Here is a 27750-nt window from a genome sequence, read left to right as displayed (position 1 = left end):
CATGCCATGCTGTCTACATATAGAAACACATTTCAGTTGTGTAAAAGAGGGAACATTCTAAAACCTAACATGTCTGAAAAGGAGCACATCATAAAAGAGAAAGTGATGCCCTACCATTACATTAATAGCAGAAAAATTAATCTTACTATAAAATAACTGCATTTTAAAACTAGAGAGGACTTCAACAACTGACATGTACTTTAATAGCAGGCAACTACATGAAGAAGTATGTTTTCTAAAAGCTTTCAAAGAATGTTTTTTTTTTTTTTTTTGAAATGAAACAATTTATTCTCAGTATCATCCCATATAATGAAAAGAACAAAACATGTATCCTTTTTTTTCTCTTGACAGTCCTAAAAATAGTAATGACTCTGAAAAATGACTCAGAATGACACTTTTCTAGTGAAAACTGTGTGTGGGGGGGGGGGAGGAAATGATTCAAATACCTTCACTTGGTCATTTTCAAAGAACGTTCTTTTGTGATAGAAATATCCCCTTACAATCTTTAGATTATTAAAATGCTTAGGTAACTATAAAGAGACTACCACTGTTTGAAGTATCACATATTTTAAATTGGCTTCCTTTAATTAATGGGACTTTTTTTTTTTCAAAATTGACTTCTTTTGATTTATGGAATATAACTATTTTTTTCAGGAACCCAGATCAAGAAGCTTGCATGTTGAGGTGATGAAAAAGTTGCGGTAATGGATGTTGGTGATGGTAGTGAATGTTGCAAATATAATTACCACTGCTGAACTGGACACTTGAAAGTGGTTAAAATGGCAAATTTTGAGTTGTATATATGTTGCTACAATAAAAAGTTAAACAAACAAACAAACAAACAACCATGGAGGCTTGCATGGCTACCTCTGAGAGATCCCCGTTTTTGACGTGGATTCTGGCCATGCTGTCGAGCCACGTCTTCCTGAGCTCCGGAGTGCTGGCATAGGACTTGGCCAGGCTGTACTGGAGGTCCACCAGCATCTCAGGGTCATTCTCATGCTCCTTCATCTGGGCAGTGGCCATCAAAACCGTGCGTATCCTTTTGGTCAAATCCTTCACATCGGAGGAGAAGCTGGTGTGCTGAAACGGGGGTGGAAGGAGGATACGTGTCGTTCATCTATTTTCTGCAGTACACACACAGAACAGAAAATGAGGCAGAGTCCTGGGGTAAAAGATCAAATGGGACCAGACCACACACCTTAATGAGTCTGTCACTGTTGGCACAGTTGTTGATGATAGACAGGGACTGCTGGAATCTGGTTCCCCCAATTCCAACAACATCTGCTATCAGCTGACTGACAGAAATAATGACCTGAGGGACACAAAAAGGTGAGCAAATCAATTAACATTCAAAGGACTTCCCAGGCTTGGCTTCTGTTTGAAGTTAGGATAGATGCATGAGGATGGGATATAGGTGGGATGATTTGAGCAGTGATTACTTTCAAGCAGTAAAAAGGTCTCATTTTTTTCCCCTTTTAGGAATTATTCCAGAAGGTGATTGTGCTATCTTTAAGTACTTAATTTGCAAAGCAAAATGCTAATCAGGAAAATATAAAAGAATAAGAATTAGATAAGCCTGCCTTACTTGGATATTTGTTTACCTACTACTTTCTTGAATACAAAGGAATGCCTTATTATTTATCTCCTTGGGTTTTTGGTTTGAACTCACTTGTATTAAATATTCAACAGGCAGACTGTTCTTTGCATTTTTTATGTGAACATATTTGTATTAAATATGAAACAGGATTTGCCTCTTCGGATCTATGAATAACACCTTTTTACCTGGTGGCTCAAACTAAAAATGGTGATGCCATCTATATTCCCTTTTTCCCTTCACCACATCCAGGTAAAATCAATCACTACATACTGTCAACTCAGTCTCCTCTGCTTTCTAATCTCACCATCCCTGGTCCAGGTCACCATCATCTTAGATTTGACAATGGTCTCCCAAAGGTCTCTCCAGCTAAAGTCTTGACTCCCTCCAATGTATTCTCAACACTGGTGCCCAGGAGATCCCTCCATGTGCCCAGTGATGTCCTCTGCAACTCGTTCTCGCTCAGCTCAAAACTCCACTGTCAGGAACTTCTCCAGTTCCCCAGACGGGCTCTACCCTTGGTGCATCCATGGCCTGGAACACACTTGTTCCTCTTCCCTTGCTAACCCTGACTCATCCTTCACTTCCTGGGAGAAGCCTCCCCTGACCCCAGAACCCCAGCCAGATGCCTGGCTTGGTATTCCTACTTCTCTCAAGTACCTATATTATAGCACTTGTCATACTGCATCCTAAGAGCTTTAGTATTTGACCGTGTCCTCCACAGAGTCTATGTTCCATGAAGGCCAGAAAGAGTTCTATTTTGTTTAGCATACAAACAATAAATATTTGTTTTTAGACTCATCAGTATCTTCCAAGATTCCCAGGAGAGAATTTGGGATATGTTAACTCTGGAGAGACAGGGATAGGTCAGGAGAAGGAAAAGAGAAAAGAATCACCTTGGGCTTTTTTTTTTTTTTAACCTATGATGTTTATTGTGAGATATCCTCACATAGGTTCTGATATTTCTTGATTCATTCATTGGAATTTCAATCAGTCCAACTATCTTGATTCAATATTTAAATGGCAATTTACCAATAGAAATATGTCTTGGGCCCAGATATTACAATATGGCAGATGAAATAAACCAAACCAGTAAATGTGACTTTCTTCTTGGAAATTAGTAAATGTAATACTCAAAAATTTCCTGCTAAAACAGAATTACGTACCATAAACTTGCATTGGAAAGCTAAACCACACATACTTGCAAATGTGTCCGGACAAAAGATTTCTTTCCGGTGTAGTCGAAGTTATTCCTCATCAGGAAGTAGAGCAGCTGGGAGGCCTCCGTTCGGATGGAGCTCAGTTTGGAGTTACAGCACTTCAGGATCTCATAACACAGAGCAGCACACATGTCGGCTCTCCCTTCATAAAAGGTCAAGGGAAACTGGGCAAAACATGAGAAAGGATGCCAAGTAAGAATTAGTATTTGGTAATATTCCCTTCAGGTCCAGGTGGCAAGAGAAAAACGATCGCAATCAATTATTACCATCATTGATGAAACAACTTACCTTATAAATTAATGTCCTTAAGGCAGTGAAGACATTTTTTAAAGCTGTTTCAGATTGATTTTTTTGAAGAAAACACAGGTAAACGTCAAAAACTTTTTTCATGAGGGGATTATGTCCGTGGTCAGCCAGGAGCTGATTCTTAAAACACAAATTGAGAGTGTACTTAGTGACATACCAGACACTTCCAAGAGGTATCATCCAATTTCCAGGTTCAAAGACTAAGCTTTGCGTGCATTAAGGCAATTTATAATTTAAACGTACTCTCCCATGAATCCTCTAGGAGAACAAAGAATTTTCTTGTAATAAAATAAGTCTACCCACAAATTTGTACTTTGAAGAGTTAATTTTTTTTTATTAAGGCAGGGACTAATTATAAAATTTCCCAGTAGACTGTAATATAGTTTAAAGTACCACCATCTTTAGTACTGATAGAGCCCTAATTAATTATTACTAGACTCTATAAAGGTCATGTCTGTGACACCGTCTTAATTCCAACAAGGAAGTCTCGTTACCATTGTCAGCTAATGAATGGGTGGGAAAAAACATTGAAATGGGGTATATGACACAGGTACTCTAAAAATGAGCCTGTTTTTGTTTTTGAGGCTTATGAGGCACTCTGCTCATCTATAAATAATCAGGCAGGGTGGTATGGTGGGAAATGGGTAGGCTTTGATCATGCATCACTTCCATTCGCATGGATTTGCATAGGTTTCTCAACCAAATCAGCATTCTTGTCTGCTAAATGGGAGCACCAAAACTGACCTTGCACAGCTACTGTGAAGACTTGAGATAAAGTATAGAAAACATCTGGCACATCCTTGTTCTAGATCAGTAGGTGGTAACTGGTAGCACATCAACATTTTATGGATTTTACTTCATAGAACAAAACAAGAGGACCACAATCAACTGCTTCCAATCATTCTTCGAGATTTCCTCACACCAGTAGTGAATTCACACTCATTAAATGCCTTGTAAGCCTGGTTGGCTAAAAATTCACATTAACTGCTCAATACACACAGAAGAACCATGTGCAGCACAGCAAGAAGCCAGAATGGAGATTCACATCCAATATGCAAGACACCAAAGAGCAGTGTCTTCAAATATAGACAAGCCTGTTTGAACAAAGGCCAGCCAATATCTCAAGCCAACCCTACAATTTGGCCAACTGAACAGAGATAACTTATGTCCAAATAATTTTGTTAAATAGCAAATTATTGTTGGAATCATAGTTTCAGAGCAAGACCTACCTCATCTTATTGTTGGAGAAAATTTTTACTCAAGGGATACCTTTTGTTTTTTAAGCCCAGTGATTTGCAGATGTAGTCACAGCTGCTGAACATGTGGAAGCACAGCGATCCTAATGTAATATGATGAAATACTGATGTATAGTATTGGATTCCATCATGTGAAAGAGAAGCAATTTAATGAGCAGAATATATGACTTTATTAAATGAATATGATGTAATTCTCAACCATGAGGAGCTCTTCACCAAATCAAAAATAAATAAATAATAAAGGCTGTTCCCAATGCTTTGGGAACCCTTACATCTTTTGCTGTCTGTGAAAACTGCTTTCCTCAGGAGCCCCACAGTTTAAAAGCCATAGCTTTTCACATTACATTCACTTTCCTAGTTATGGTTGGATTAAAGCTTGGGTGGATATGGAAATAAACTTTTATTCTGCCAACATTCTTTGGTGGAGCTATCCAAGAGAGACTATTCATACAAGAGTTGCCAAGGCTGTTGTGAAGGCTAATGCCTGAGGCACAGAAGGCACTCGATAAATAGCAGGAAGCTAATATAATAGTAATCACCAGAATTCAAGGCTTACATCTTTTCAAATATTTTATTTATTCAGAAATTGATTTCTTGGTTGCCTTTGGCAACTTATGAGATGTGGCAAATTAGAGGAATGATAGGGCTTTATCTGTAGAAGATGATTGTTCTGCACAGAATTATAGCAGCTAACAATCTTATAATTTCATTTTTCTGATATGCTCCAACTGGTGCCTCTGTTGAGTAAATATCTGCAAAGCAAGATCCCAGGGGCTGCTGAACCAGCATGCCTCATGAACCTGTGAACTGAGGCCAGGTGAGCCTATCGCTTGGTGCGACACTACATAAATGACACAGAGTGCAGCACGCTATTTACCCATTTGCTCACTCTTTAATGGGGAGTGCTGAGTGTAAAACAGCAAAGATTTTTTTGCACACAGGCATATAAAGTTTGTCAGAGATAACAGCAGTTCTATAGCTCTAAATCATCATTTGCTGCTCTCAGGAATCAGATCCTTTATCATAGGACCAGGGAGGCAAGAACACAGGTGTGCTGATTTGGAACTGTATGTATCCTACAAAAGGCCATGCTTTTTTAATCCATTCTTGTGGGTGCAGACCTACTGTGGATGGGACCTTTTGATTAGGTTGTTTCAAGGTGGAGCTCGATTCCTTTACTGGGGCCGTTTATGAGGAAAGCACAGAAAGAAAGCACTCTAGGAGAAGCAAGAAAGACCCACAGAAACTGAGAGAGCCATTTTGAAACCAGGGCCCAGGAGAGAAGGACCAGCAGATGTCACCATGTGCCTTCCCATGGGACAGAGGAACACTGGATGCCAGCAGCCTTTCTTCAGAGAAGGTGTCCTCTTGTTGATGCCTTAATTTGGACATTTTCACGGTCTTAGAATTGTAACTTGTAACTTAACAAATCTCCATTGTTAAAAGCCAAACCATATTCTAGTATATCACATTTCAGCAGCTTTAGCAAACCGAAACAACAGGTAAAAGTGTTTATTTCTAAACTAGAGCCAATATTTGAGGGCCTAGTGGGTGCCAGACACAGAGCAGATGTTTTTCATACTTTATATCAACCCACTCACACAGCAACCTTATATATAGTAGGCATAATGTCACATTCTAGGTAAGAAAATCAGGACTAAGACACATCAAGTAGACTCAGCCCAAGGCTGAAAAGCTGGTTAATGGTGGAGCTGGGATTTAAAGCCCACGGTCTTTCCATATACATGTTATCTCCCTAGTGTACTGGAGCCTTGTATGTATCAGCAGTGTGGTAGACTGTTCCAAAGGTTATCTTATTTAAAACTCACAACAGTCCTGTGAGGTAGACATTATTTTTCCAGTTTACAAATGAAAAAATCCTAGGTCCAGAGACTTTAAGTAATTTTCCCAAGGACATTCAGTCAACAACTGTTAAAAATCAGCTTTCAATTAGAAACCAGCAGATACTGTTCTTTCTTGAAAGTCAGAACCTATCTGGTAACTCTGACAAATACTACTCTTTAATATTAAGCAAGCACTTTAAAGGGGGCTGAATAAGAACTGAAGGCTGTTCACTAAGGAGGCTTTCACGAATCCTGTGGGTGCCTCCCAGACCATGCTGTGGCCACAGGTGCCTGTGCCTCACTCCCATGATGTCAAGTCAGCACCTGCTCTGCTGCTCCAGGAGTTTCTTCTAATTTTACATGGTGGGGAACAGGGGAGACAGGAAGCAAATGTTGCAACCACTGTTTCGAACTTAAGGATTCATGTTTACCATGGACAGAGGTGTACATGGCCAAATAGTCACATTCAAAAACTTCACTGCCTATTTATGTAAGAATTTTTAATTAAAAATGGAAAGAGGTTCCACAAACGGTTCTAGTAGAACCGTGGTTTTCTAGTAGAAATATAGCACCTAGTTTCTGATTCAGTACATCTGGGGTGGGGCCTGAGAGTTTGCATTTCTAACAAGCTCCCAGGTGACACTGAGGCTGTAGCCTTGGGACTGCACTTTGAGAACCACTAGAATAGAGGGTCCATGTAATAAGACACCGTTGTGCCCCATACTCATTCTGTGTGGGTCTTGATTTTCTCATCTGCCAACGGGGTTCCCAGTAATGACATTTTATGGGGACAGATGTGGCATGGCTGCTAAGAAGAATAAAGATACTTTACAATAAAACAAGAGGATATCAGAGTCCATTTTTACCCTCTCTAATAAAAATATGTGCTTTATGAGAGGTGAAGGTAAGTAAAGAGAGGGTGTGTTTGGTTATAGCTGGACGTTTTCCAAAATACTTTAGCAAATAAACATACTGTTTCAATATTCATTGTGGATTACGACTAATTCAATTTCCCCTTTCTTTCCTGGAAATGGAAGTAATTATTTAGCAAGAATGGGAAGTCTTAGGTTCCTTAAAACAAGATGGTGGCTGAAAAGTCCATCTCTACGTACTCGAATATTACTTTCTAAAACTTAAAAACAAAATAAAGAAAATTCCATATTCTACCCCTGAAAATTTTTTCATTTAATTTAGTAGCAGATAGAAAAATTTAAAACAATTAATGTTTGAACTTATTGTTCGTCTATGTATAGATATCTAATTTTAACTGTTACAACATTTGGATATATTTACAAGTATAAGAGGCAGAAATACATGAATAGGTTCCCATATTTATCATCCTTGAGGGTAGGGTAAAGTAATATTTCCCCTAGTAAATGCTTTTTTGTCACCAAGAATTAATTGCCTTCAGAGACTGTCTTTCTGTCATTTCCAAGCATGTAGCACACACTATCTGGCTAAGTTTTATTGTATTTCAGGGAATTCAAGTCATTAACTATGCAAAATTTCATTAAAGACATTTATGGATTAAGTGTTTTCTTATAGGGGCCAAAACAATTGCTTAAGTAAAAGCACAACACAATTTAAGTTCCTCTTGCTGGTTGAGCTAGATAGGCAGAATGAATGTAAGAGGTAAAAATCTGATCATGAACAGCTTGTTCAGTACGAACCTTAAACGCCAAGGTAAACAGAGACAGAGTGTCCAGAGCCGTAAGGCAAACCTCAGTAGCAATGTTGGCTTCGAGTAACGACTGGTGAAGAACATCTGCATCTGAGTAGCCATAACCTGCAGGAATCATAACACAAGATTACTGCCGAGTGCCTCAGACAGAAAGGCTGGGGGATGGCATAGTCACAGTCAACTTTTGATTATTTCGAGAAGGCACACTTTGGGGCCTTGTCTATCTGTTTGCCATTTTGAGGGAGTAAAAGGGGGAATATTAGCAATGTTTCCACTCAATTATAACTGTTTTTCAACTCTGAAAAGGAAACAGCAGCAAGCATTTATTGTGTGCTTGCTATATCCTAGCTACTGTTCTATGAACTTGACATGTATTAGCTCATTTAATTCCTCAACAGCCCTATAAGGCATGTATATTATTAAACCCATTTTATAGACAGGGAAACTAGGGTACAGAAAGGTTAAACTTGTCTAAATTCACACCATTACTGAACAATGGAGCTAGGATTTGCACCTGGGCAAGAATTAATCAATTCAGCTACTTGACTAAACGGATACCATGGTGGGAATGAAGGCGGCAGATATTTCTAAAGCTACCCTTGTGGGGAGAGGCAGCAGCCCTGCACAGGGGTCAAGATAATGAGCCTGCAAGCCAGGCTGCCGGTCACTGAGTCCAGCTCTGCCACTTACCAGCTGTGGGACCTTGGGCAAGCTACTTGACCTCTTCAAACGTCATCTGTAAAATGGGGTTAATAACAGTGTCTACCTCAAAGGGTTGTGGTGAGTACTAAATTCGTTAATATTTGTGAAGCTCATAGAACAGTGCCTGGCACCTAGGGGACACCGGGTAAGTGTTAAGTCAATAACATAAAGATCAGTATTATCAGAATCATGAATGATAATCAAGAGTTGACTGCACTGGTAACTGTAGTCTAGTTGCTTTAACAGAAAGCACAAAAGCCAATGTCTGAAAGAAATGTTTAAGAAAAGGAAAGGAATTTAAGAATCTGTGGTTTAAATTTAGCTTCATCTTACACAATTTAAATGCAAACTAATAGCCTCTTTATAATCAATTTAGAACTGATATAAATGTGGTTTGACATAAAATTCAAGATATTAAATTATGAAATGATATGCATTAGCAGAAATACATACAGGGATGCAAAGATGTTACAGTATTGATCTAGATTACAAAGAAAGATGGCAATATCATAAAATACCAAGTAATGTCTTTCTCCATGGAGCAAAAATAAATCAACACTTATTATTCAGGTAATTTTCTTAATACTCTAGAGAGGAAGACATTTTATAAATAGATCAGGAAGTACACAAAGCTGTAGGGAATTTTCTTGAGACCAGTAATGGGATAACACCAGAATCTACACCTCTAAATTCCTTTTCCAGGTCACTGTACTATAGTACATGCTATTAGGATAAAATAAATGGACTAGCATAAAATCATTGTGATTTTAATAAACGTTAGAATTTCAGAATGATTTTTGGAAGATTGCAGAAAGCTTTTTTAATGCTACAGAATTCCTTTTTAAAATATGATGAAGGCATATTATGTACTTTTATCCAATTCTGAATTGATTTTAAAAGGTGGTTCTAGGGTTTTATGTCTGTGGATTGCATTATTTTTACCCTGCAGCAGAGTCAAGGTCTCTTTTTAGTGAGGATATGTAACATAACTTGGCACCATGCTAGTTCTGTTTTTTTAATTTCTGTTTTTTGGTAATAAATCTCCCAGAGAAGAGAAAGATGGATGATTTTTGGTACTAATATTAATCATATCACCTTTATGAGCCACGGCATTATTTCATTCTGTGAGGTTTGTTTGTAAGATACAGAGACAATGAAAGAGGAAAACAAACAGATCTATGAATGTTGTTAAAATGATCATAAACCACGATAAAAGGGAACAAGACAAATACAAGACCTGTTATTAGACCAACCAAAATTATCATACAGGTCAAAAGGACCCTTTATTGAGAACCATTTACTCCAAATGAGCTTTAGTCTGATTAAATTTTAACAAGAAACTTGTTTTGGAGATTATTTTCATTTCTTTCTCTGCACTGACTTGTCGTTTTCTCTTTTGAGACAACCTATGGGCTAAGTATGTTCCAGGTGACCATGATGGATGAGATGAGGTAGCCTAAAAACTGAAGAATTCCTACAGAATTTACCTACTCCTGGCTCAAAGCTTCAGACAATTCCAGAGTTAGAATTTGGCAATACAATGTTCTAAAGAAAGTATGTAATCAATGGGCCATGCTAATGGAGTTATTATATAATTATGTATATATTTTATACATCATATAATTATGTACACATGTATGAAAACGTGGTAATGACAAACTTTCTTTATTACACCACCTATAAACCATTGCACAATCCACCTAATCTACTTTAGAATAAGAATTGGATTCAAATAGAAATCTGTCTGCCTTTGTCTGAATCATACAGGAACCTAAAAGAAATGGTTCTTTTAGTCACAGTTTGTTATATTTTGCTTTTCCTTAAGCTGTTTCATCTCAAAAATCAACCAGATTTCTGATCTAATATTATTTTAAAAAAATCCCTGAAAATAAATGTCAGTGTAAAGAGGTTGTCCAAGTGCTGGAATCTGTGAGGACAGTCTGCCACGTGATACCTCAGCAGGCTGTATGCCTTAAGGTCTGGAACAAAGCTCAGGGAAGTCGTGGATCAGTGGTCACCATGGTACAGGCCAACACAGGAAAATGAAACTGAACTGGTCAATCCAAGAAGGGGGTTTTAAGAGGCAGAGCAGTTTCTAAAATTAAGGGTTGGGCACCTTTTGAAAGCAGCTTAAGGAGATTCTGGCCCAGGCAAGTGAGGAGTGCAGTGTAAACCACTGCGATTTCCACTGGGGACAGAGGGGCCTGGGAACACCGGGCACTGCTCCACGTCACCCTTGCTGCTCGGGGACGGTGGGCACCTCACACAGGTGCCATCTTGGGCTTGTACTCTATGGCTTAGCTGTTTTATAGTCCTTGGGAGTCACTGCTCAAATTTATGCTTCTTGCAGTCAGTTGTCACTGTGACAAGAGACTGAATTCTAAAACTCCAAAATCTCAGGGACAAAGAAGTCAAGAAAGATAAGTTTGTTTCTTTCTTTTTCCTCCTAATAGTCCTATGCTATGTTTAGATGTAATTAACCTTACTCTCTTTCGTAAATGCATGCTACCTAAATAGCTCGATTTAATAATGCTGGCAATCTGTAAACTATCCCTCCCTTCTCACTACCACGACTTCAAGGGTTTCGTGGTAGACAGGGCAGATGCCCTATCCATGACCACAGTCCTTTTCTGAATGTCAGGGGACATTTGGGATAGAATTCAGCTACACATTCTCATGCTAGGCACTTCCATTTTGATAGCTTCTTCAACCTTTTATAAAAACAGAACTCATTTTTTATTTTCACTGGTTCAAAATACGGATTCAAAAAAATATTAATTTTTATGAGAAAATACAAGTACTGAACAAAATGGAATCGTCTTGCTAAAAGAAATACCAAAATGTGAAAGACTTAATCCCCCAGATATTAACTCATGGTATACAGCTTTACTGACTGCAAATATTTATACAAAATACCAACACAATCAACCTACACACAATCTATTATTCATGCGAGCCTCATTTTTATTGTTAAAAAGGTTTTCCTCACAGATGGACAAACAATAGAGGGTAAAATTATACTCCAAGGGGAGAATTGTATGATTTGAGCCACATATGAAGAAAGTAAATACGTTCAAAATGATTTGCAGAAATAGCCTATAATCTTTGAGTTTATACCCTAGGAAATGGTTGTCATGTCATCTGCCTTCTCTTTTCTGTGAATACCTCAACCTAATATTTAGCTGTGTGTGAAAATGGTACCTAGTAAGGGATATAGACCTCAACAGTGAAAACACTTGGGTTAAATATACCATCCTTAAAAACAAGTCCCCTTTAAGGACATGATTCACTTTAAATGGGCACTGTACCAGACCTCCTCAATTCTGAGACACCATTAGTTGCAAAAAATATCAATGAAAGACCACCATATAGATGTACACTTATCTGAAAGATATACACTGATTTCAGAAATAAAAACAAACATACAAAAAACATATCTCAGAATCAAGGAAAATGTCTGAGAATCAAGGAAATGTGGGCTCATAAGCAAACATTTCATTTACTATCTTCAGTATACACATTTAAAACATCCGAGCATATTTTATTTTTGAAGAGGTATTAAACATGCTAACAACTTTTGAAAAATATTAATTTTAATTCAGAAAATGTGTACATTCTCTGGATTTTTCATATTCATTCAATATTATATATAATAAAGGCATTTAATTATTACCTATACTGATTTTCTTACTTGTGCTTCATAGATATCAAAGAATTTCTGCATTAGATGGGGCCTTACAAGCCATCTACTCCAACTCCTATGATGCTTCAGTGATCTGGACAATATCCCCAATGGGTTGTATCCAGCTGGTTTTCACACCTCCAGCTCCAAGTGTCCACGCTTGCTTTAGAGGCAGCTCAGCCCATTCCGCTAACCGACAGTTCAGTTAGAAAATGCTCTCTCACATTCATCAGAAATCCAATTCCCTGAAACTTAATCTAGTGATATTAAACTGCCCCTTTTGTTGAATATAGGTTTTCTTCAAGTTGTTTCTACCTCATGGCTGGCTTTACCTCCCATAACATCAGTGGGAAATATGAACTCCCATGCAAATGAATATAATAGATTCCTAGAACACTACATAACATCAAAATAAATACAAAGTCTTATTTTATCTTTTTCTGCACATGTATCACTTATTTTCAATTACATATCACTTAGTTTTCTCTACATAATGTGGTTTAAACTATAAAATATTCCACATGTAGTTATCACTCTAATCCCATACATTGACACAATTTCCTTCCATTGATACACAATGGGGGCAAGTTACAGTAAATGGGTCAGTATCTTAATGTTCTAAATATTTATTTTTCATATACCTTGGAAATGACCCAAACAACAAACCTGCCACTGGATTAGTCTCATGGTCCACTGCTGCTCCCTGCTGGCCACATTGAGGTCTGCCAAAACCCTTCCTACTCAGAGGAAGAGGAAGTGAAAAAGCCAATTGTGTTGGGGCTCTTAATTTTTTATTCTTTTCTGAAATAAATTCATTTAGACTTCTTGGCAAGTCTCTTACATATTAGATCTATGTCATATTGGTTGGCCCAACAAAAGGTACTGTATTCATTGTTAAATGGGAATTTTTTTCTAGACATAATGACTGTAAATTTCCCATAAAATACCTAGGTATGGACATAAAAAAACATGTATAGATATATGCATATATATGTTCACACACATACACATGTATACATATCGTATACATACTGAATTGATGATTTGGAGCTCAAAAGCTAAAAGAAAGAAAGGCTGAAGCCACTCAAATAAATAATGAGAATTAAGAGCTGTTAATGAAGACTGAGTTCTACAGGAAGATGCAATGACTTATGAGATATCAGAACCAATTCAGAATGAGCAGGAATTGTAGGTAGGAACACAGGAGAAAGTTAAAAGAATCAGCTACACACTGTTTACTGGCAAAGCAGGAGATAATTTGATTGAGGATGGTATGTCACTGAAAACTGACAAAAAGCAAAAACTATAGGATGAAAGAGGAGAGAGACAGGAAAGATGGGGTTCTCTGTAGGTAGTAGGGAGAGAGAATGGAAATCAACCATGTTAGCAATATGGTTTTTGGCAGCAGAACACAACCAGCTGTCTCTCTCCTCCAATTCAAACCACCACCACAAAATCCATTCATAGTGGGAGGAGCTGCTGCATATCTTAGCGGGTTAAGGTTATTTATTCATGGGTTGACTGCTTCTTTTATTTTTGTTTTCTGTGTTTCTTAAATGATTATCTTTGGAGACAGGTACCTTTGTCTGTTTACGATTTTTAAAAACATGCTTCAAAGTTCAAGCATTTCAGCTGACAGTGAATTAATCCTTGTGTTATGTAACTTATCTGGGAAAAGGCTGTTGAGCAGATCCTGACTATTGGCTTTGTACATCACTGGGGATTTCATTTCTGTTTGCCAAATAAGAAATGAAAAATAGAAATAACAAAACTCCTGGTTTGATTCAACCCCTTGTCTTCAGAGCTTGAAATAACCCTAACAGATGGGATGTTGAAATATCAAGTATTGTAGCCTTAAATGTGTCACTAATGTACGTTGTACTGGTAAATGTATAACCCAGAACTAGTATTTTAAGGTTACTAATTCAGTGTGTGGCAGACTGACATAATATTGATGTAAATTTTGCCTAGAATTTTATAACGAGAGACTATACCAATTACATTTAACTTTGCTAGGTTAGAAGAGGGGGAAGCTGCTGTATTTTGATCCCTCGGCCTTCTTATGAATACCAGGCACTGAAAATAGTGTCTTTGCTCTTATCATATATTAAGAAATAGGTGAGAAAGTCACAGTGAATGAAATTCTTATGATTAGATATGATGGGAAGATATTAATAACTGTGTATTAAAGATAGTACTTGGAATGACAACAAATAATTTTCTAGATAAAACAATAGCTAGCTGTGTCATGCTTGGAGAGATGGAAAAACTTCAGGGAACAGACCACTAACAGAAATGATATTTATTATAAATGATCACATTAGTTTTAAACATACTGCACAACTGATATCGTTTCAGTTTTCTGGCTTTGTGAAACTCTTAAGAAGATGAAACAGCTACATTTCTAGAAAGAGGACACAATGCCATGTCCCCTCTGGTGACTGATAAAAATAAACTAAAAGTACACTCCCATTCAGCAGAATTTCTATTGTGAAGTTAGAAAGCCCCAAAGTTAGGAAGGCAAGATGAACAAAAAGATTTCGGTTTTGCAAGGGAAGCAGCCTCATAAGCAGACTCCAACCTGATCAAATCTTACCATTGTCTACAGAAATTCCAAGCACACTTGATATCTTTCTCACACTGAAAACACAGAAAAAGTCACTTTGTTATTGGATGCTTTTCCACACCCTCACAAATTGATTCACGGGCTTCATGTTTTCACAGCGGTTTAAGGATTAACATACATTCAAAGGAGAAATGTCAGAATGTGGACACTTGATCAATTACACACAAGGTATCAGGAAGGATGTGAAGGAATCCATACCAGATGTTCTCAGGAGTTGCAGGGGCAAAAAAAAAAAAACAAAAAAAAAAAACCTAACAATAAGTTGGTTCCAGGCCATGAATCCAAACATTAAAATACTGGAAAATGTTTGGCTATTGAATCTGCCAAATTTTGCCTTAAAAGTATCAAGCAGAGGGGATGTGGCAAAGGGCCTAAGTTTTAAGCTTTAGGTTGGGTGTTGTAGCTGACCACGTTCCACATTATGTCACTCCCAAATGCTGAGCACTCTTTTCCGAGGAAGGGAACTGTGCCATGAACTCTTCATCCTACTTGCTTTGAGCTGGAAGAAAAATCAAGTTGGTGATATAGTCTGGTGTGGCCTGGGGCTGTCCCCTCTTGGATGGCAGATGAGATGGCTGGCTGTTATGATGGTATGTCATGGGACTTACTGTGGTTAAAAGTGAGAGAGTTATCCAGGCTGCCCAGCTGCTGCAATCTGGCATGCATCATTCCTGTTCTGTTACGGGAAACAGGCAATGTCTGAGACTTTCGATCATGAACTATGGGTCCCAACCCCTCCTGGTTCCTGCAACATGAGTGAAATGGGATAGAAGCAAAAGTTAGACCTGTTACACTGCGGCGAGACGGGGAGCGTTAGTGAAGCCATTACAGCACACATGGGACTGGCCGCGCCTGACCCAGAGCAGCTGAGAAGCCTGCATGGGTTGTATGAGAGCCAGAGACAACGGCAGCAGCTCTTACAGTGTTCACAGCAAAACATCTGACAAAGAAGAAGCAAAAATCAAGCCAAAGCAGAGACCTTTTCATTTTTAGAAAGTATGTGACAGACACTACTTTTTAAAAAATTGAGCATCATTTAAATGATGCTTAAGGTTAATGCTCTGACAACTGTCAAAACATCACACATCTTTTTGGATATCATTAAAGAGCAATTTTTTAAAATTAAAAAATGCACTGAAAGAAACAGAGAACAAACATGCAATGGAAGGGATTATATGGGGCAGTTTTAACACCTTTATTCTTACCCAGGCAGGAAGAAGAGCCATACACTTTGTTAAACTTGTCAGCAATCAAGTGAAGAAAATAGAAAAGTGATCTGGGTTAGCAATCAAATAGCTGACTTCCTACTGTGTACCATCACCAGAGCAGATGAAAAATGAAACTAGTGCTAGAATCACACTTGTCCCCTATCCCACAGCCAACCATTTCCCTCATTGTGTTATTGTGTGTAGTATAACAGGACATGCATGGATTCTCATCAGACAACATGCTGCTGGGTGCTTTCAGAGTGACACAATGAAAAGCCACAATATTTATAAAACCATGGATGGCAAACATTGTCAAAATTTAAATTATAATTCAGGATTTTTTTCACATGCAGCAGAAACCGAAATGCACAAAGCAAAGTAACATGATCTTCCTCTCTTGTCTTCCTAGGCCTATCTATTTTTAAGGCAATCAAATGAAGTAAACCTATATAGGCCAATATATACAGGGTGCTTATGAGGTTGGAAGATTTTCTTTAAAAAATTAAATTTATATCCATTGAAAAAAATATATTAACAGTTTCACAAAACCCAATTCTAAAATATTTTGTTAGGACAGAAATCTTCAGCTTTCAGTATTTACCATTTTAAGCTCTGAGGCATTTTATTCTGTTTTGTACAACATTCTCCAAATGCCATCTTGTGACATGGGTGACAATTACTGGCCCAACACAGTGCTTGTTATAAAAAATAAACTGTCCATCTCCACAGGACAAACTTAAAGGAATAAAATCAATGTACGAGATGTCAATGGTGTAGACATCCTGTATATATTTGTAGCTGGTACTCAAAAATCAAATTAAAAATTTGCTGTTATAAAAAATAAGGGTTAAAATCAGAGAACTTTTAGTGACATCAAGTTTCAATAAAAATTGAAAATGCATATTAATAGGAGGAATAAGCAAAATATTCTATTTGCTTTTTTAAAAAGAAAATATATAGTTTTATTTCTTAACACAAAATGTAATTCTGAAAATTTCTCAAATATCCCCAGAAGAGAACAATCTTAACATAGAAAATGAATCTTAACAGAGTCTATTAAAAATCTTTCTTATTCTTGCCATAAAACAGAATTACAAATGATATAAGATAAAGAAAACTCAATTACAACTAAATTTTAAAACTTTTCTTAAAACCCAGATGTAAGTTTACTTGTAATTAAACTGCAAGAAAAAAAAAAAAGTAAAAAAATATGATACTTAGACCAAGATCCCATAAATACAGTAACACAAAATGGCTCACATACAGAGAAAAAAATACAGACATACTGAACAGATGCATGGGCAGAAATAAGAACTTGGTAAGAGAGGAAATAAGAGCAAGAACTTGTTAACAGTTAGGACATACTTCCAAAGAAGCAGCTGTTTGGGCACAGATCAGCAAGGAGTTTCTAGCTCTCCTTGACCTCAATGCAGAACCAACAGGGCATTCTTGGACAGGGCAGTAAGGATTTACGATATTCAACAAAGAGTTCTGGTCAGATAAGAAATTAGGGCACTTATAGATTATTCAGAATGAGAGGAGGAAAAGTCCAATTCCTAAGAAAGTTTTGTGGTAGTCTGAATAAACTTGGGGAGGGTTGAAAACGTTCTTTTGTTAAGGAGGAACAAAGGGGTCAGGTGAGATATTACTGTCTGTGTAGTTGGGAGCAAGAATGGTAAAAATGACTCATGAAAGAGAAACAGGGAAGAAAAATCCTTGAGGATGGAGAAAGAGAAAAAACACATCCAGAGGAACTGGGGAGAATAGAAAGAGGAGGGAAGAGAGTATGAGGAAGGGTTAGGAAGGAAGTGTAAGTGTGGCAACAGGCAACTAAAGAAATGCCTTCCAAGAGATATGCAGGAAACAAAATGAGACAGAAGGAATGTACGGCTGTAGGCGAAAAGATGCTGCCAGCTTTTTACAGTGGCAATCCAAAGGGCTGCCAACTGTCTTCATGGCTGTTTACGTGAATTCCAACTGCCAATCACCGCAGATGATGAGTCCCACAAATTCAGATCCAAGTAATACAGGAGGGGAAGGGAGAGGAGGGAAACCAAGTGACACAACATTTCACACTGAAACGCCCCACAGTACCTGGCTATGTATCGTTTTCCCATGTACTGGAACTGGTGCAAGCAGACCCTGCAGATTAGATGAAAAATTATTAGGGGAAACGTGAAGATGAAATTATTTTCAACACATTGCTTTATTTAAACTAATTAACAACAACAGATTCAATAAAATCTTGCATCTATTAGCCCCTTACTTTGGGTTTTCTCTACACCCAGTGAAAATCACTGACCTATAGAGGAGATCCCATCTCAAGCTGCTTCTTAGCACTGCAGTGGAATGTCAGAGGAACACAGAAGAAAGGCCCATGACTAACAGGATTTTCTGTCTACTCAGTCTGGAGCTTTATTCAGAGGCAGTTTTACCTTAGAAATCATGTTGTAAACCATATACACTCTTCCATGTTGCTTATTGTTCTTCACTCAGTTATACAAGGAGCACTCAATTTGGCTCAAGTGTGTGGACTAGTCTTTTACAGACATCAATTATGTAGTTTTTTGTTTTGTTTTGTTTTGTTTTAATATATTCCCCCAAAATGGGAAGTTGACTTTTAAAATAAATTATATTTAAAAATAATGTCTAGTGGGTTGCTCTGGCGCTAAATCTCAGTCTCAGCTACATGACAACTCCCACCCTATCTCTAACTCAGCCGAGGAAGGAGATATGAGGCTGAAACTGACCATCCCCTCTGCTGGAGGGTTTGGGTCCACAGTCTCTCACCTGCAATTCCAAAATGCACAAAGCTTTGAAAACCACAGGTTTCCACCCATTTGCATAAAGACACTCACCAGCAAAACATGACCCAAAATAACAGACATAAAGTGATTCATAGTTATTTATTTATCCAATGACTGAACAATCATACATCTCACTGCAGCAATGATAATATGTGTGATTGTGGGGTGCTGCCTGAGACTGTGCTGGAGTGCTGTGTAATATACTCTTTATGCAAAATTTTAAAAAATCTGAAATATTTTTGAATTCTGAAAATCCTCTAGCCACAGTGGTATCAGAAAAGAGATTGTGGACCTGTGCTTCTAAAAGAAAGGGCTTAAAGGAAATCAAAAACCTAGATTGAAAAGATAAAATGAGATAACATAGATAATATCTAAGATTTCACTTTACTTCTAAGATCTTTTTACACCAATTTTTCTGTCTTAGTTTTTGTATGCTTTTGAGCTTTTCATTTTAAGTTAGATTCAACGTAAGGAAGAAGCATTCATCCAATTCAGGTAATAAATTTTGTTATTAAAAAGGTATATACACATAAGCAGTTACCTCTCATCTTTTGACAACCATACAATTTCAGGCTAGCTACTGCCGCTGGGCCATGAGCCACTGAGAGCAGGGGTCGGGGTCAGTTTCAGGAGAAAGAAACAACTTAAGGAGTAAGTGAGGATGTGATACATGCTGCATTCCTGCTTCAACTAAGCAGGGTCCTTCACACCTTCCAATCAGTCAGGAAAAACCAAGAGGCAATAAGCAAAGACAAAACTACTCACTCAGATATTGTAAAAAAATCCATAAGTTCAGATGTAGAAGCCTTGTTCCAATACGTAAATAAGGCATCTGGAAAAGTAAACATTTATTTGGTCAGAATCATGATGCATATTAGGTACAATATGGAGAACCACCAATTATGAGAATGGGAAGGGACCTAAGAATGTAGGCCTCCAAACACCCACCTCTGCCTTCTTTAGAATGGATCAAAGGAAAAACCCTAGAGGCTAATCTATACTGCACAACTATGCTATAGGTTATTCAATTTAAAGAAGCTGCATTTGAACATTTGAACTTGAATGTCATCATATATCATATAGTATTTTATAGTTCAATTGCATATTTAACTCACACATAATGTGTTCTTAAATAAATGAGAATACAAGTGGGTATAAAGTTAGGCTATCTCTTCTCTTACTATAGAAACTCTCCCCAGTGGGGAGCCTGTTGAAAACTTTTGCACGTACATATATGCACTCCCTTCCCAATACACACAAACACTGAAATGGAAACATGCAAACCACACATTGTTTTGCTCTGAGTTTCTAATTCAACAATACAGCTTGTTGACAGTTCTATGACAGCATATTTGAATTAACCCCATTCTTTTTCAAGTTGTTTAATATTCTACTCTATGGATGTACTATAACTGCATTAACCAGTCCTCTACTGTTGAATACGTACAGTTTATTTTCCCTAAATACATTATGATTCAATGAACATCCTTTTACATGGATCTTTGTATAACACGTCAAAGTATATCTACAGACAAATTCCCAGAGGTGAAATGGCTGTGTTATGGTATTATGTACACATAAAATTTTCACAGGTATTGCCAAAGAGTTCACCGGCCAAACTTGCCAAAGAATGTATGAGAGTTTCTGTTTCCCAACACTAAGGCACAGTAAGAACATATGTCTGCTCTTAATCTAGGGCAACTTGGCATATTTTTTTGATTAAGGTAAATTCTAAAAATTCATTTACATAAAGTGTTCTGTGTGCATGTCTCTTAACCACTGAGTATTGCACAAAGTGTTCTCATTTAATAGTTTAAAATGTTTTGCATTTTTATATTTTACATTGAAATTGAAAAATAGATGAAGTGATTTCTCTCAGGGAAAAAGCAATTTAGTCTTTGGTACCTAAGATGAGCTGGAGTACAGCGAGGAGGACAAGATATTCTGAAACAGTTTTGAAAAAGTGGCTGCATTTTTTTTAAACTTTTTATTCTGAAATAATTTCATACTTGAAGGATAGTTGCAAAAATAATACAAACCCATACAGAGCACTCCCAACATACCCCATCCCCTCCCGGATCCACCAATTTTTACATTGGTGGTTACATTTGTAAAATATGTGCATAACCTTCCAAAGGGCTGATTTTAAAGTCTTTCACTTTGGATGTGATGGTTTTGGCACATTCGTCTTTAAAAAGCAATAACTGTCTAGTTATATATCATACCATGAGGCAAAGTTTTAAACTTCTGTCTTAAATGGGAAACCTTTTATAATTTTATAATCAACTTTGTAATTCAGACATCAAAATAACTGCCTGGGACGTTTGTACTTGGAAGCTCAATATAAAAGAAACACATATTTTGCAGGCAGAAATACCTTCCACTGGATTTTTTATGCCCACACCTAGAGCCATCAGATACAAGCAGCAAAAGAGGCCTTTGGGTTCTCAAAAAAATAAAAAAACCCACAGTATTTGTTTTCAAAAGAGTTCATCTTAATTAAATGACCTTAATGAAGCTCATATTACACGTTCTAATTTGTTGCAGGGAAAATAAGACACGATTTTTGACCAAGATAAGAACTGGTACCTTGACATAATTTCATGCGACTGCTTATATCACACAACTAGAATTGAAATTATCCTGTTATACATGTTTAAAAGCTTTATGTAGTACAGATAAAGCATTAATTGTGGTCATTGCTGTTAAAAACCCTTAGTAAGAAACAAAACCTACTATGAACCACTATTCCTATTAAAAATAACATATCTCCCTTCCAGTTGGACCCAGTAATGTCATGCACACTATAAATGGAGGTAATCCAACAATATATTTTCTAATACAAGAGATTTACAAATACAGATATGCAAGTGGCTGTTAAGGATGAGTTTGTTTGGACAAATAAAATATAAAACTACTTCCATTATCTGCTTCTGTCTCCTTTGATTAAGATGGCAGGGTCAAGTTTAAAATAAAATTTCAAAATATACCCATTCACATTTTAGAACTTATTTTCTAGAATAAAATGAGTAACAAAATATTTTTCCTCCAAATTAAAGCTTTCATTTCTACTATATTTAGTACATTAATATGTATTTCAAAAGAGGAAGAAAATCCTTCTAAATTCATGTATCTTTTCAACTAATTACAATGTTTTAAGAAAACAGATCAAATACCAAAACAAGGAAGGTAAAACAGAAATTTTCATTTTTACCTACCATCAGACATGCTTTTTAAGATATAAAGGAAACACATCAGCAGGCTCTTAATTTCAGACTGGTCAAGTTTGTCACATCGAACCACAGAATTTCCCAAAGTGCCACTTTGTTGGAGCTAAAAAGAAAATAAAGGTGATTTTTCTCTTCAAAAAGGGGGAAAATTTTAGTTTCACTTTTTTTCCCTTGAAAGAGAAAGATTCTTAGAAATTAGTCACGTCATACAAATTGGGAGGTATGAGCAATTCATCAACCATTAAAACTACAGACACACCATCACCTGGATATACACACAGATGCTGTTCCACAGAAGCTTTGGCTTGTCTTTTTTGTATACTTTCCTAAGGGGCACGCCAGAAGGCACAAACTTTTCAACTGGATAACTACCATTTAAGTTTCCAGCTTAGTGCTGAAATGCCAAGAAAAACCTCATGCAAAAAAAGTATGTGTGCCAGGATCAAACAGAAATGGTGATTCAGAATATTCTGCAGAACTAACCATATCCTCAGGGAAACAAAGTGGCTGAAACAACAAATCAAGTCTATGGTGCCACAAACTCCTGGAGGCAAGTCAAGTTCCTGTCATTCAGTAGACATCATGGGGCACCCTGAGGGGAAATCAACCAGTAGGTGCCCGACAGGTACAAACAGGGACATCTCAGCACAGCACTGCCAAAAATAACCTAAACTGATGAGGTCATCCCATCATCAGCTTAGCTCAACACTGCAAACGTCAGAATGCTCAAGGCAGAGCATTAGGGCAGTTTTGCCACTAAGCAGCAGGTTCACATGTTTAAAGTTTTCACACTTTAAAAAAAAAAAACAGAACAAGCATCTTATCTCGTGAAATAAATATCCGAGATTTAAAAACCCTCAATGTTTTATTTCCAAATGAAATGAAGAAAAAATTTTTTGTCCAATAGAAAGCAAAAGATCAGTGAACAAAGATTTTCATTCAAGGTGTTGGTGGGCAATTGAAAAAATATATTTAATAAGCAGGCTTAATTAATAAAATACAAGATTTTTTTTTATTTAAGGAGGAAAAGAAATGTACAATTAGTGGCAAAACTGTGGTGCAGATGCATCATTGCGCCTGCCTGTTTAATCAGAGCTGCTAGGGGAACTCAGTACTTCTTGCAGTGGGGGTGAAGGTGTAGCATGCAAAGTTTCCTCTGGCAAAGGTGGAATTGTTAGAAGAGAAAAATCCACAGTGACCCGGTTTTTCCTGGCTGATTGGCAGCTTTCCTCCTCTCCAGGGCTGCGTATGACACAAGCAGAGTGCCTTCTGAGCAGCTTCTCCCTCTGCCACACGAAGGCATGTTAGGGTCAAGGGAAAAGTTAGACAGCTCATGACACAGTTGTACCACGAAGCCTGCACTCTCCACAACTGCATTTAAAATAACCAAGTCAATCCAGTCACGGTAACAGGTGACAAGAGTATGAACCTGATGCTGAGGAAGAATGCTTCCCACATTTCTGAGAAACAGGAAGGCATCCCTGAATGGTTCACTTGTTTATTGTGCTGCTTTGTGTGCCTGCATACAACCTGAAATATCTTAGGGGAAGGATGCTCAAGATAATAGCAATCTGTCGTGGTTTCCAGGTTTAAAAGCCAAGTCTTTATTCTTTCCCACAAAGTTCCAGATAGAACTATTCAAATCAAGCTTTATCCCTAATCACTAATATGATCAATTAGTCTGTTTTGGAGTTGCTTTTGGGCTTCGTACCCATTAGTCTGTATAACTGTGGTATAAATTGTGTTCTCTTAGCACCAAGACTAGGATGATTCTAAGTGAGTGGCATTTTGATTTCCAACCTCCAAGAATCATTTGCTCAAGGTGTTACATTTAACACTGTCCTGATCTGACATCCTGGCAAAAGGAATTAGGGAGATTCTGGAACGGGCCCCATCTTTAGATAGTGCTCTGATGAACTAACCCAGGTTAACTGAGTTGTTTAAAAAGGAAAAAAAAAAAAAAAGGTTGTACTTAACCAACACTACAACATGAAGCATATTTACTTTGAGCTCAATCCACTAATTGTAAGAAACACTTGAGTTATATGAAAAGAAATTACCTTATCCAGGGAATAGCTTTTCTCACCATTCCTTTCTGGAAGGCTGTTACCCGAATCGGTGCTTATGAGAGATCCCCTCGAATCTGCATTTCTCACACTGTTGATATTTGGAGTTGAAGTGGTATATGGAGAAGCTAAATGGAAATTAAGCCAAGAACAAAGTTTGGTAAGACAGAGCAACACAAAGATAAACACTGGTCTTTAAGGGAAATTGATTTCAAGGTACTTTTTCTGTAGGTAATTGGCTCAAGAGTTGCTTTTAATCACCTCACCTTAAAGACTCTGGCCATAAAGTGAGAGATAAAAAGAAACTTTAATTTGACACATACAGACATAAATATCAACTCACTTATTAGAAACCTTTGATTGCTAAGACTAAAGGAATGAATATACACTGTTTCTGAATGGGATGGAATGAAGGCTTAAAAAATAAAGATGAATTCACCTAGAACTATCAAATAAAAAAATTAAACCATACAATAATTCCAAACTATGCTGAGGTGCCCTAGCAAACACAGAAATGTGTTATGAGGCATTTTAAATTTTCAAGAAAAACTCAGTGATACCTGACATTTGGCCTACACTGCAGTTTCCACATGAGATCAAACTACATTCCTTTTGATGACAGCCTAGCTTTGTGAAGCTGGAGTTCTGGAGGCTGCTACAATAAAAAGTACGTAGTGGGCAAAAGTCACTATCTAACAGGAAATGAGGTGGCACAGTGTCCAACCTGGTTCCAAAGTTTCAGAAGTTGTGCAGTGCCCAACTGGTACATATATTCCATTCATAAGTAATTGTAGTCATTTAGGAAAATTTTAAATTGAAATTTTAAAAATTTATGTGTATTATTTATTTCAGATAGTAGACTAAGTTGTAGAATGTAAGTACCTATTGAGTTATTTGCCCCTAATACTTAGTAAATATAACTGTTGTGTGTTTCTTTTGGCCTAGATGTGGCATGAAAAATTACTGTGATACCAGAGGAGCTGTGACCTAAGAATGTTTAGGAATCTCTGCAATAAGCAGTTAGGAGCAGAAAAGAAAGCTAACTTGGAAATAAAATATGAATGAATGAAGTTTGTGAAAAATAGCATTTGAAGGCAGAAAAGAGCCCCATCTTGGTACTATGGAATTTTTACAGGTTTAAATAAATCACATAATTAAAAATGACTCTTAAGACTTGTGCATCTTGTGCTGAACCCAAAAGCATGCCCTCCAGCTGAAAGCCTTGGCTGTTTTTGCAGATTGCATCAGGAGATTTTGGCACCATGCTCCTGCAAGCTATAAGCACAGCCTTCCGTACCAAAGCTGAAGATGCAATTACCAGCATCTCAGAACAAGTCAGTTGTTTTCAGGTTTCAGTAGGCAAATTAGCTCCCTTGGACAAAGATACTGCACTTTAGGCTTCTAATTAAAGAAAAAATAAATTATACAGCTAGCTCCTGAGTCACACCAAAAGTATTTTAAGTTGCACCATGTCAAGACAGTCTTTAACCTTAGGAGAAAGACCTGCTACAATGAAGCAGTAAATTCCTCCCCCTACTTAGCACTCATGTTTACCTAGCACCATCCCTGAAACTGATTCGTTGGATGGGAGTAAAAATAAGACCAAGAAAAGAAAAGCCTGGGGATTTGAAAATTTAAGGCTGGAACATGTAAACGACTTGGCCTTATCACCTGCCACAGCCTGTATCTTCCCAAGACAGAAACTGCGTAACTGATGGTCACAAAGGAGCAAGTGAAAACCCTATGAAAAAACTGTGAATGAGCCTTTTTCTGTACTCAGAATAAAGATAAACATACATTAAGATCGAATTGTAATTATAATCCTCCTAATACAACCATAATTTATAATAACACAGAACTCAGGAGAAAGAGATCCTCAGTAAAGTAAAATGAGATCCTAAATTCTCAGAGTTCTAGGCTTCATTCAAGAACTAGACTCCTAATCTAAGGCAAACAGATGGAAATGCAATAAATCAGTATCAACATGCTTAATAGAACTACATTCTTGTTGTGTGTGTGTGTGTGTTTGTATTTAATATCCTGGCCCAGTACATAACTTTTAAAAACCTTAACATGTAAGTAATATGAAAAGAAGTTTAGTTCACCTCCCTCCCCCTTATACAGACGGTTCAATGCAGTACAGTGAACAGGTAGAAAAAGGAAATCTGAGCCTATGAATGCTTGCCTTTTAAAACTAATCGAATCTCAGACTAGTTTTTATCCAGGCAATGAATCAGTTTTAGAAATTCTCATGCACCACATTTCAAAGACATTAAAAAAACTGGTGAGGCCACATCTGAGCAACAAAAGAGGTTCTGTGGGGTGAATCTTAGGCATAATTATGAGTAGACTTAGCTTCTTCTGTGCAGGCATAAGTTTCTTAAGGTTAAGCCCCAAGACTGAGCGCTTGACGTTAAATTGGGAGTCCCTAATGCTTGCAAGAATGTCAGGAATTCCCCAGGTGGGGAAGTTTAATAGTTCCACATTCTTCCCCAATCCCTCAATGGGACTTTTTGCAGACTTTTTTATTTTCTGCCCAAAATACTCTAGGATGGATTGGGGCATTACATTAACCTGCACAGAAAAACAAGATATCATTCCTTATTCTAGATTCCATGTAATTATGCTGTTTACATAAACTGACCATACAGGTTAAATTAGACAGTGTGCTACAGAAAATTTAAATTTTGTACCAAATAAACATCTCTTCCTTTGGTCTCAAACAGAAGTTGAAGTTTTAAAAAACAGTCAATATCCTCCTTCACCCTGTATTCTAATTTACCTTAGTCCTAACCAAGTCCGTTTCATTCATATCTCTAATTGAAATCTGATCTCTTTTTCAGCTTCTTTAAAAGTTGCTGTATGGAGAATGCTGAGTTTCAGAGCTGCAGAATTTTAAGTCTGAGTCTCACACAGATACCCAAAGTTCCAGGGAACTACCAGGTTATACACAGAGCTCAGCATCTCAGAATTTAGAAATAACAGTTAAAACTCAGGAAGAGATGTGACTGCTGTAAGAACTTACAATCTAGGAACCTTTACAATAAACCTTAGTATACAGTCCGTACTCCTTCAACATTGACTGCCCAATCTCTACCCATGTTTTATCCTCTGTTAACCTATGCTCTTGAATTCAATTCTCAGCATTTGCTCATAATAGTTTATATTACTAAGGCTTACAATATTTGTACTTTTGTACAACATAATGTTCTCAAGTTTCATTCACCTATTTACATGCCTCACAACTTCACTCCTTGCAGCTGCTCAATATTCCGCCTCTCTCTCTCAGCCAACTTGCAAATAAATTCACTACCCTCCCCCCAACATGGGACATGACACCCTTGGGGTGTAAGTCTCCCTGGCAACATGGGACATGAGTCCTGGGGATGAGCCTGGCCCTGATATCGTGGGTATGAGAAAGCCTTCTTGACCAAAAGGGGGTAAAGAAATGAAACAAAATTAAGTTTTCAGTGGCTAAGAGATTTCAAATAGAGTTAAGAGGTCATTCTGGAGGTTACTCCTATA

General features: G+C 37.4%; 1 protein-coding gene across 25 annotated transcripts in view; it reads right to left on the bottom strand.

Moving 5' to 3' along the window:
• Window positions 1-27750, bottom strand: part of DOCK9 (dedicator of cytokinesis 9) — a 299763-nt gene that overhangs the window by 43933 nt on the left and 228080 nt on the right. For 14 of the 25 annotated variants that reach the window (XM_037800399.1, XM_037800414.1, XM_037800396.1 and 11 more), the window contains exons 34-43: window positions 24220-24353; window positions 22148-22262; window positions 19695-19761; window positions 18217-18264; window positions 15523-15659; window positions 7894-8009; window positions 3106-3243; window positions 2799-2981; window positions 1202-1315; window positions 868-1083 (exon numbers count right to left, since the gene is read on the bottom strand). In XM_037800399.1, the coding sequence (XP_037656327.1) occupies window positions 868-1083; window positions 1202-1315; window positions 2799-2981; window positions 3106-3243; window positions 7894-8009; window positions 15523-15659; window positions 18217-18264; window positions 19695-19761; window positions 22148-22262; window positions 24220-24353 (1268 nt within the window). Of the gene's footprint in view, window positions 1-867; window positions 1084-1201; window positions 1316-2798; window positions 2982-3105; window positions 3244-7893; window positions 8010-14884; window positions 14929-15522; window positions 15660-18216; window positions 18265-19694; window positions 19762-22147; window positions 22263-24219; window positions 24354-27750 lie in introns of all 25 variants that reach the window. The other 11 variants (XM_037800420.1, XM_037800408.1, XM_037800416.1 and 8 more) reach the window with 2 other exon arrangements.

The sequence above is a fragment of the Choloepus didactylus genome, chromosome 12, assembly GCF_015220235.1.
Source record: "Choloepus didactylus isolate mChoDid1 chromosome 12, mChoDid1.pri, whole genome shotgun sequence".
In the NCBI taxonomy this organism is placed as follows: Eukaryota; Metazoa; Chordata; class Mammalia; order Pilosa; family Megalonychidae; genus Choloepus; species Choloepus didactylus.
Note: the sequence above shows the minus strand (reverse complement) of the source record. Positions and strands in the feature narration are given on the sequence as shown.